Source organism: Poecilia reticulata, chromosome 8, assembly GCF_904066995.2.
Source record: "Poecilia reticulata chromosome 8, P_reticulata-male-v2, whole genome shotgun sequence".
NCBI lineage: Eukaryota > Metazoa > Chordata > Actinopteri > Cyprinodontiformes > Poeciliidae > Poecilia > Poecilia reticulata.
In genome coordinates, this window is record NC_088837.1 from 14,612,229 (window position 1) to 14,623,765 (window position 11,537).

Below are 11,537 nucleotides of genomic sequence, written 5' to 3' on the forward strand. Positions count from 1 at the left end.
ATTCTCCCACACTTTTCATTTTATTTTTAAATATAGAAATGTAATTTTATGACCCATGCGATTATGAGAGTGCAACCTCCACAAGGGGGGGGCAAGTCTCAACCTGTCATTCTTTACCAGTCAATTAACAGTTAATGGAAATTGCTAAACAAAAAAAGATCCCTCCTGTTATTTGATCTTTTAGGTTCCAAATAGCTGCAGCACACAATCATAGCAATTATCAAACAATAATGCTTTAAAAATACTTTTGCATCACATTGAAAAACATATCAAAAATATATTTTGAAATATTTGTGACAGCATTTTTGACGTAACAAATACTTTATTTGCAATAAAGCATCGCTGCTGCTCTTTTAGAGACCGTTTGTCTGAAGACAAGTTAAAATAACAAAATCATTTAGTATAATAACTTGTGGCATCTTTCTTTGGGGAACAGAGAGCTTTGATTGGTTCGATGCGTCTCAGGAAATGACAAAAGATGCCACCCACTGTCCCTAGTGTGCATGGTCGCTGCCACAGAGAGAAAGTGGTCGCTCTTAATTTAGCTGCTGTAAAGAGAGGGAGGGGGTCGAGGGGGTTCTTCCACAGCCCATCCACCAATCGGCTGCAAACACTTGGGCTTCACGGCCCGAACGGCCGCCAACGAGAACTGGCAGTGAGACAAACAGAACTATTCGTGTCACTGCTGGTGCTGTAATAACAAAAAGAAAACACACACGAGCCAAATGTTTAAAAAACAAAGTACAAACTTTATTATTCTGTCTTTACAAAGGCACAAGCCTCTTTATCCCCGAAACATAAAAAGAAACAAAAAAACAAAAAACAAACGTAATAGCTTCTTGATGACCATGTGCACTGACCGGTCTAACAAAGTTTAGAAAAAAAAAACAAAATGAATGGGAAAAAATAAAAACAATAGAGAAGGAACTGAGCTGCAAAAAAAAAGATAAAATACATAAAATGACAGGATAACAGTTGCAAGAAGATGTGAAAGGTAAACTGGTAAATGTAGGAGGACTGACATGGAGGGGTGGGGGATACACAGCTGTGCGGTTTTTTTTTAACTCATAACCTCAAGAGCTTCAGCTGAGGAGATCCTCCTTTACACATAAAAAAAAGAGGCAAACTCCAGTATATTACAGTAAGTGCTTTGTAATCTTCACCCTATTTAGTGATCCTTAGTCCCTCCCCCACTAATCTGACAATCTGATATGCCCATAGAATAACTTTGTAACACAAAATACAGAACAAAGACAGACGCAATGGAGAGCAACCAGTTCTGGGATTCAGCAGGAAAACTTTCCAATGCAGATACTGGGAGGAACCAGAAAAAAAAAAGAAAATCAGTTTTCCAGCGACCCTCCACTTCTTCCTATAACAATAACTGACACACCTGACATCAACAGGTTTAAAGGGGAATTCCCAAAACTCGTCAATCATGACGAGGAGTGTTGGGAGTTTAACGCGCAGTCTGTCCAGCAGTTCAAAGCTCAAACAGTCGACTCTAAATGCTGAGATGAGCCGAAAGTCCTAACTGTGATATGGTTTTTCTGCAGGATCTCAGGAAACCTTTAATACGATCTTATGGAATGTCTTATTATGGGGGTTTTTACCCCAACCCCACGTATTTCACACCAAGGGGCCTTGAACTCTCAAATCTAGACATGCAGTGCTTTGCAAAAGTGTTCGCAACCCTTGAACTGTTTCACACCACAGGCATTTAGTTAGGACTATAAATTCTAACATAAAGAAGCACACAACTGTCGAGAAAGGAAAAACATGCATGGTTTTAATGGGGTTTTTACATGCTTTGTAAACCAAGCGTGTGCAAATTTGGGCTTACAAAAAAATAAAAATAAACTACAAGAAGTCAGCCATCGCGTAAAAACAAGTCATGAATGCAGAAGAAGGTGAGTAGTCAGATGAGATGAGAACTGGCCTGCATGCAAATCAATACGTGGCAGAAAACACACTGCACATGACCCCCAACACAAAGTTCCCCTGGTTTAAACAAGGTAGTGGCAGCATCATGTGGAGGGGGAACTTTTCTCAATCTTGTCAGAACTGATGGGAGATGGAATGAGCCAAATTGTGCCTAGAAGAAAAACCGTGAGAGGCTGAAAATCCAGAGCTCCAATGAAATGGTTTAGATCAAAATACATGCATGTTAGATCAGCCTAGTCAAAGTCTGTGGCAAACTCACACTTTCGCATCCCGGTGAACAAACCATCACCGCTACGAAGCATGGTAGCAGCAGGATTATGCTGTGGGAATACTTTTTTAAATTTTTTTATTAATTTTTTTATAAATAGAGTAAAACATATGAAAGAACAACCTGCTTGAGGATATTTTTTTTCTTCCAGTTCAGCATCATGCACTACCTTATGCTGACTTATCTTATAAAATCAAAAGAATAATATTAATGTGAAACAATTGAGAAAAGTTAAAAGGTTTTGGATACTTTTGCAAGGCACTGTGCATCCAAACACAATTTTTGCATTAATTTACCGTTAGTATAGTTTGTAAACTACCAACGTGTTTCATTCTGGGGCAAATATAATAAAAGAAACCCAAAAATAACTCAATAACTAGGAATATATATTTAATGACATCTGCCCGGTGTTTACAAGCCTGATCGAAGAGGTGAAAATGAGTTGCCCCCAAATGAAAAGTGTCCAGATTGTTCTCTGAAGCTGTGTGAGGGAATGGCCTCCCTGCAGCCAACAATAAGGGCTCGTAATAAGGCAACCTGTAACCTCTCTTCGCTACAAGTCGCCCAGTCATTACATTTAAAAGTGAGACAGAAAACGCACGAAAAAGGACAGATATTAGGAAATGCATAGAGCCTATGTAGTAAATTCAGTCGTCGCCGTGAATGGCGCACTAACGAGTTCTCTGGGCGTTCTTCCTCAAATGTCACCATAATCCTCCTATGTCCCAAAAGGCGGAACAAACAACAAAACAGGCTCTCTAGACCGAGCGAATAAGTGATTGTATGCGTCCTTTTCGTATAAACGAGTCGTGCATTTCAAGGCTAAAGTGGTGGCGTTTCGGACTGCCAGAGTCCCGGGCACCACGAAGTCCCGCTGCCTTAAAACACTCAAGACACACGCACTCCTCAAAAGTACTCATCGTGGCCCAACAGATTAGCTTATACGTCAGGCCAGGGGCTTTTATACTCAGAAGTAGAGGATGCAAACAGTGAAAGGAAAAACAGGCAAGATGTGGGATTACTGGGATCCCAGCCCAGCAAAAACAAACAGGAAAAAAATAAAAAATCAACAAAACTAAAGTTGTGAATCAGTAAGTGTACTCTCTCTTATAGTATGAGCACCAGTCAGCCATTAAAACAGCCTATAGTTTTTTTTTTTGTTTTGTTTTTTTACTTTCTAGTGGAGCATTTAAGAGAGAAACATAAAAAATTCGACTTAATAAAATAACAAAGAACTTTTAGGACAGTCTTGCAAACTCACAGTGTCTTTGCGAACAGCCCGGATGGTTCTCGAGCGGAGCTGTTCCAAAGGGTGTCCATCTTCATAATGATCACGCTCAGCTGGCGAGCGTCCACATCACGCCCCGCGGGCCTCTTTCCCGTTTCTTTGATCAGTCACACGACTTCAGGACAGCACCGGCAGGACAGTCCTGGCGGCCGACGGAGATGTTTGAAAGTCCAGTTTCCAGTTTGACCGAGAGTTCGTAAAAATCAATTAGTAGCTTTAATAATAGTTCCAAAGAGACAAGAGTTTGTTGTGTAGGTAAAAAGAGCAGAGGTTGGAGTTAAGCAAAAAAAAAAAAGAAAAAAAAAAGGAGAGAAACTACAGGTGTGAATGTGTAATTGTAAACTGTCTCAGGTGCCTATTTTTCTCAAATCTGATGTAGAGAAGAAGATGGGGGAAGAAAAAGTAAGTCAAAACGAGTGCTATAATCCGACTACCAGCCCGGTTTAAGTCCACAGAACAAGAGTGCTGTGAGTTTGTAGTCTCCCATAGCCCTGGTCTTCTTTGGGGCCCTTCGTTGTGTGAGTGTGTGCGTGTATGAAGGTGTAGGGTACACGAGCCTTCAGGCAGCCGAGCTCAAGGCAGCGAGCAGTCGTCGGGTCCGTCGCTGTTGGAGGCCGTGTCCGAGCCGCCAGCGTCGGAGAGGATGCGCCCCGAGCTGACGATGACCGCCCTCCTCTGCTCCTCCTCGAAACCCTTCCCCTGGGTGCCCTCAATGTGCTGGATTGCCTGGAGGCAAACAGGTAAGAATAGAGGAGGCATGTCAGAGACTAAGGCGCCCTCTAGTGGTCGGATGTGGCAGGGGACAATATATATATATATATATATATATATGAAAATACAGCAGGAGTCATGCGAAGGAAAGATAATTTGAGTTTTAAGTGCAGCTTACTTGAACGATGGTGTCCAGGTTCTGCCGAGAAGTGGACACGGAATTAATAACCGATGTTGGGCCCATGGTTACCACGGTGACATGATGGGGCTGGGCAGTTTGTGCGGGCGCAGGAACGATGACCGTGGCATGGTGTGTGGGTGCGGGCGGGGTAGCAGGAGCCAACACCTGAAGAACGATATTTACACATCACTCTAATGATCCCAAACAACATAATATACAAAAAATATTCCTGAGGTCCCTAACAAACAATTGAATCAAACACCGTTTCCATCACATAGGCAATGGAAATCTACAAACTATGAGGTGCATTTTTGTGTTTATCCCCCTTGACGCTGCTGGCCCGAAATAAAATCCAGGCACTCAACTGCCTTCAAAAGTCACCCAGCAAGTAAAACCTGTGTAATTTAATCCCAGTGTAAATACATCTGTTCGGTGAATCCCCCAGTGGTTTGTTAGAGAACAAAAGGCGTAATGAGGAAGAGGAAACACAACTTATAGGTCAGGAAGATTGTTGAGAAGAGACCAGAGACACCTTCCAGCAGGACAACGACTCTACACAACAATAAATTAATGTAGGTTAATGCCTATAAGCTCATATGGCCAAGACGAGGGCTGGATGATATGGCTGAAACATTTATCACAATAGAAGCGTTTCATATCAATCAATGTTGATCATTTTTGATATTGGTGAGACTTGAAAACTTAATCTATTCAATCTGAAAAGTTGAAAGCACAAAAATCTTAATCACTGGATATGAAATACTTGAACCAGTCATACCCGCCAAGATTTGCAGCTGTAACTGTAGCAAATGATGGTTCCAGGAGGGGCTAAATAAATACAAATGCACTCCACGCTATTCAGAATTATTTGTACTTGTCTATGACATCAAATTAGGAGTCTGCATTTATTGTACAATTTATTGTGGAAAACTGTTTTATGACAGGCATTTTGATTTATTGATGTGCTGATCAATTCCAATTAATGATGTTAAATAAAAAACAAAACTGTGACAGTATAAGCGGACATGTTATTTTTTTTACTATCTAGTTAAACAAATTGATGTTCAAATTTATTTGACATCAATAAATATCAGTGAAATGGAAGACATGATTAAATACAGTTACTGTGTGCATCTTAGTGATATAAATCACACTTCTTTCAGTAACTTGCACCCTGAAGAAGACTAATTCCACTGAGAATATTTTTCAAGAACAGTATTTGTGTGTGATGTTATAAACACTGCCTTCACAGTAATGCAAAACGTTTTTTGGTCATAATTTTTATCGTCATCACAACTGCACCGCAAAATATTGCATGTATATCCTAAACATGTGAGAAAGTTCAAGGGGAGAAAATTTATTTTGCAGCGCTCTGCATATGCGACAGTTAAAATTATTTTATCACAACAAAGACGCTGACACATATTGAAGAAATATTTTGTGATGATAAAGTAAAGCACCTCCTAAAAGCTAAATTTAGTCATTAAACAAGCTGAATTATTTTTTTTTTTAATAAAACGTTGGTGTTGAACCTGAGGGCTGTGTGCTGGAGTGAGGTCCCTCTCTAGCTGCTTCTGCAGACGAACAAGACTCTGCGTCTGGACTTGTTGTTCCTGGACCTGCTGGGCGATCGCCTTCAGCTTCTCTGGGTACAGCTGAGCGTCCAGGGAGCGCATCTGCCAGGCGGGACACAATTCGGGAGAAAGGTGCGTCAGTCGCGCACTTAAAACAGCTGTGTGTTCATTCCCACCCGACCGTCACCTGATCCTCCAGCATCATCCTGACTGTGCGCTCCTTTTCCAGCTGCTGCCTCAGCTCAATCATCTCCCTCCTCAGATCCTCAGTCTTCTCCTCCTCCAGGATGTCTGGAGAGCCGATCCCTTCATCTTTCTCCTCCGCCCGTCTCCTCTTCGGGGACGAGCCGCTTAACTCCTGGGAGAAACAGAAAACAAACAAGAGATTGAGCTGTCTGGTTCAGACGAGTGCTAAAACCGAAGAAACGTGCGGGAATATTTATGCAATTTGCTGTACCTGTACCTGAATGATCCGCTTCAGCTGGCTGTTTTGCTGCAATAGCCGCGTCTTCTCCTGCTCCAAAGTGAAGATGTACTCTGCCGTCTGTTGCAAGATTGCAGCCTGAAGAACATCAAAGTGAGGTTGTAACAGCGAGTTCAGACCCGTACAGCAACAGCCACTTCAAAAGCATTGATGTTCCTTTTTCACGTTGCCACTTTCAAGTTTTGCCACAAATTAGATTTGTGGCTAAGACTTAAATCTCGATTAGATTTAAGTCTTAGCCATTACATCATATCTCCGGTTGTGGGCTTGTCCTGTTGGAAGGCAAACTTTCCCTTAGCCTCAAGTCTCACTTGTCATCGCTCAAGAAAAAGATTCCCACAACATAATACTGCCAACGCCACGTTGGGGTATTCAGGCTGATCTTTAAAGCAAAGTTTTTCCACCATAAATAGCGTCTTGTATGTAAAGCCAGGAGTTTAATCAACTGGTAGAAACTCTTCTGATTACATGTCTGCTGTTAAGTGCATTTACTAAATTTTAAAGGCGCTTGACTGCACTAGATTGTATTTAGTGGTGACAGAGTAAAATGAACTAAGAAAAGCACAAGAGGTTTATGTTAGAAAAAAAAATAGTTCAAGAATCGTTTTCTTTCTGTTCTACAATTAAGACCTGCATGTGTTGGTCCAGCACTTCTAATCCAAAAATGTGAAAAAGTCAAAGCAGAATAGACGCTTCTGCTTCAAAGCACGTTGGATCAAGCTCATCGCCTGATCTAATTCAAGCCCACAGTTTGTGACCCACCTTGCTGAGCTTCTCCCCATCGCTGTGTGGGATGAGTGTTTTAAGTGACTGGAATCCAGCATTGATGCTCTGCATACGCCGACGCTCGTTGCTGTTGGCAATCTCCCTGCGAATTCGCCTCTCTTGGTCCCGGGCTGTTTCTGGGGTCAGAGGAATGTTGGCCAGGCTGAGGGGGAAACAAAACAGGGAGGGAAGCAAATCAGTTAGTTGATAATAAATTTGGAGCACAGAGGAAGCCTTCAGCTGGGAGTCAGGATCCGCTTAACTTCAGCAGAAACATTCGACCCATACGGCAACTACACATTTATTATGAAGCATTTATTAGTTGCAGTTTTGTTCATTTTGTTACCTTATTTTTCCTGCCAATGGCACGACTAGTGTAAAAAAATATTTCCATTTGAAATGCATTGTAGATTCTGCAGCCTTGCATTAAAATCAGTAATTAATTACTTGAACAAAAAGTAAACCGATATTTGGTTCTGCAAGCAGCACACAAGCAGTGTTTGCCTCTAACCGCTACAACTTTAATATGTTCATACTTTAAAATAGTCGAAATGAGCCTTCGTAAGCCAGGTGCTGGGATTTAATTTAGAGGAAATTCTAAGAGCGCTTCCTGCAACATCCTGTGCTTCCACCTCTGTATCTCCTGCCAGGCTCTTATCTGTACTGACTCAGCTGCCTCAGTGCAAACACTGGGAACTGTTGTGCAGACACAGATGAGAGAAAAAAAAAAAAGTGCATGCGCGTTGTGAGTGTTAAGTGTGGAGATACACACAGACACAAAGCATCACTGCAGCACTGCCAATACAACTGGGCTTTTGCCTTCCCTAAACAGTAGAATATTACCAGGCTGTATTAAAGTGTTTTTTAAAAGGGGAGCAAGACACAGTACGCAAATACGGATGTAATGACTGACTTGTTGATGTAATCGACTGCAAACAGATGAGAGGTAGATTTAGAAATTAAAAATCTTACACCAGTCCAGAGATGCAATATTCTACGACTCCCATTCATTTTACTGTTCAGTTATTCTTTCATTTGCAGAGCCAGGGTCATCTTAACCTGGTGGCACAGTCTGTCTATCTTGCATTGCACATGTAATACTGCATCAATCAGGCCTTTTCTGAAAAATATCAATCTTACATTAAAAAAAATTCCCCAATCATGTAGGAAATAGTATCTCCTTTGCTTTTACCATGTTTTAAACCTAAAAATAAAAACTATGCAAAACGTACATTCTGTACATTGATGCCCAAAATGAATGTGAGTTGGTAGGAATAGGACAAAAATATAAAAAATATATTTTCCTTGTTTGTCCTATGGATCAATAATCAGAATCAGAAAAGGGAGAACTAGCTGATTCAGATCTCTGGGTGATTGATCGATGCGTCGCTAGAACCCAAAGCAGAAAAGGACAAGCACAAGTAAACAGACTCATCTGTATTTAATTATATTGTGGTTTATAGCTATTCAAACAATAAATCTTTATCAGCTGGTCATCACATGGTTCTTTAGAGAAACTGGTGTTCAGATACTAAGTCTCAATGCATTCCTGTAAATTAATAAATGTACATTTTCTTCCTAATTGTCTTGGGAAAAACTGAAAGGTTTCGGACGATATTTTGTATTCTTACAACAATGATAAACAATTGACAATTCACAACAAAATGCTAAGACAAAAGAGCTCCAAGTCTGGCATTGAAAAATAGACCACATATTTGAAAATCTCAATCATAAACTTAAATAGGCTTATGACACTAATATATGTTTATTTTTATATCAGCATAACAACACTTATTATGCTATCTTGTTTATTTTATCTTTGATAATCAAACAGCAGCTGACTGTTGGATGATTTGGGACAAACAGAAATAAGACTACATTTCCCAGAATACCGTGCGCCAGGAGCAGCAGTCGCAACAGCAAGCAGTACAAGATTCCTCCGCCTTCTTCAACTAGCAGGGCTGCGGACGTATCGACGGGCCTTCCGTGACATACACACCCCCTTATTTATAACTCAACTTTTAATATTCCTGCCTCCCCTCGAACACCGAATATCCCGTTATCTGAAATATATTAAAAATAATATTTGTAACTGCTAAAAGAAGGGCCAGTCGTCACCACAGAGCCCGACAGCACCTCGGTGCTCGGAGCAGACTTTTTCATGTCCTCCGCCATTACAACAATGCGGCAGGCAGCATGGCAGAGGTGCGGGATGAAAAGACGCAGTGGAGGTGGCTCGATAGCGCCAGCAAGCCGCACAGAAACCCCAATTATTTTAACCCAACTTAAAATAAAGGCAAATATGAAGACAGCTGTTCATATTTTACATCAACAGAAAACGGTTAGAAGAACATACAACGCGAGACTAACACCAGACCCCCCCTCATCACTTTTAGCTCAAGCCACAAGCATGGCCGCACTACCCACAATAACTTCGGCTCCCTTTCAGCAAACCAGCTCCTTCCAGTAGTGTGTGGAGCGAAAACTGGCCCTTTAAAGGACCACAGTAATCGGTAGCGAAACATTTCATTTTCGTATGCAAATTACAGCGCCTATATAAGAGATTATTTGAGGATAAATAGATGTGGGATGTGCTCTGGAGCGGAGTAGCAGCGTGGTGTGCACGGAACCACGTGGTTTATGTTTGTTAGACACAAAATACGTGAATTTCTATACTAAATGATCAAAATACAAAACAGGAGATTTTGCACTGGCAGCATGAGACACCTAGTCGCTCATTTGCAGTGTAACGCCGGTGTTTGGTGTTAATTGGTGCCCGCAGTTCCCCCGTAAGCGGGTCGTGTACACAATAACAGATCAGATCAAACATGTTGCCTCAGTGCGTGGACAGTTCTTACAGTTATAATAATGCTGAATGGAGCACATGTGATTTATATACACACCTACAGAGACCACCAATCACTTCTTTCTCCGTTTTCCTGAAATGTTGCAGCGGGGGCACCTTCTGAGCTGAAACCATGAAATACTCCATGCTCGCCTCTCGCCAGTTTGGCCCCCCTCTCCAAAATAAGAAAATAAAATAAAATGAAAAACAAAACGGCAGTCTCCTTTAATTTCAAGGGGAAACAGATGACAAAAATCCCGTGATCCGAGGCGGGTTAAATCCTCAAAGTAAATCCGAATCCCTCGTCCGTGTATTGTAGTTCTTTTTGAGGCTACCGAGAGTTGTAATGTTACTCGACTTCCAGCTGATGGGGTTCCCTCGTTGTGTGTGGCGCTCTACCTCTCCTTCTCCCTCCCCTTTGCTTTCTTCCTCTGCATGACCGTGTCTCTCTCTGTGTGAGTGTGTGTTGGTGTGTGCGCAGCTGATCGGATTGCTTTCAAGGCGGGAAACAGCTGGTAGGAGTCACACACCGCACCACCAAATGCCTCCTTCCGCAGAGAAGGGGGAACTGCGTGTAAACAAAGGACTACTTAGTGCAGAGAGAAGCCAAAAAAAAATCTGTATAAAATGAACTAGGAAAAACTGTAAGAAAATATTGACATATAATTTAGGATTAAATACGACGATTAAATTGCAACAATCACTCAGTCGGTGATTCTAAAAACATTAACACGGAAACAGCAAAACAATGAGTTTAATAAAAACCATTGTAAAAATGTACATAAATTTTATACAGCCATTGCTTGGATGAATATTTCTGAGTAGATACGAGTATATACTATATAAAAAAAGAGTGAAATCCCAACTAATTTATACAGTGTATCTACAAAACAGCGATAGTTAATTTTTAATAATGAGGAATTACTCATCTGACTCTTCTGATGGTTAGAAGAACAGAAACAAAAAGAAAAGAATTGCTTTCTGATTTGGACGTAAGATGGTTGTGAAATAGTAATAAACGATTTAAACCAATCCTAACAATGTGACATGTAAACATTTTAACTGTAAAGAAAAGCTGAAATGTCTGACAAACAGCAGCTCCGGGGTATATGGAAGCATTTAACTGCCACATATATTACATAAATAGGGCCAGGGTCTCATTAATACAAGAAACTTTCATATTATATCAAGATATAAACAAGATATAAAACCCGTTAAAACAAGAAACTTTCTCGCAACTTGTTGCACTGAGTTACTGTGATGACATTTTTTGTTTAAGCCAGAACCTAGTTTGGTTGTAGTAATACTCATAATAACCAGATTTGCATCCGGTTAAAATTATAGTTTTTTTTATTACAGCGAGACAAATTAAGACAAGAAACGCTCTAAGGAGTTATAAAACTCGTGATGAATTACAACTTTTTTGTTTAAATGACATGGTTTTAATGACATATATAACATGTTACAACCATATTTG

General features: G+C 40.8%; 1 protein-coding gene across 3 annotated transcripts; it reads right to left on the reverse strand.

Annotated features, from left to right (window-relative positions):
* Positions 1–728: 728 nt before the first annotated feature.
* On the reverse strand, positions 729–10,648 carry tfap4 (transcription factor AP-4 (activating enhancer binding protein 4)). 3 transcript variants are annotated; one of them, XM_008416702.3, is made up of 7 exons: positions 10,119–10,648; positions 7,213–7,378; positions 6,424–6,528; positions 6,154–6,324; positions 5,925–6,068; positions 4,390–4,557; positions 729–4,226 (listed from the first exon to the last, which is right to left on the reverse strand). In XM_008416702.3, exons 1-7 carry the CDS (start codon positions 10,205–10,207, stop codon positions 4,074–4,076), a joined length of 996 nt encoding a protein of 331 aa, XP_008414924.1. In that variant the 5' UTR covers positions 10,208–10,648; the 3' UTR covers positions 729–4,073. The 3 variants fall into 3 exon arrangements, with proteins under 3 accessions (XP_008414924.1, XP_008414925.1, XP_081466149.1); XM_008416703.3 differs by having other exon boundaries at positions 6,430–6,528; positions 10,119–10,645; XM_081610023.1 differs by lacking the exon at positions 10,119–10,648 and adding an exon at positions 9,108–10,099.
* Between the last annotated feature and the right edge of the window lie 889 nt (positions 10,649–11,537).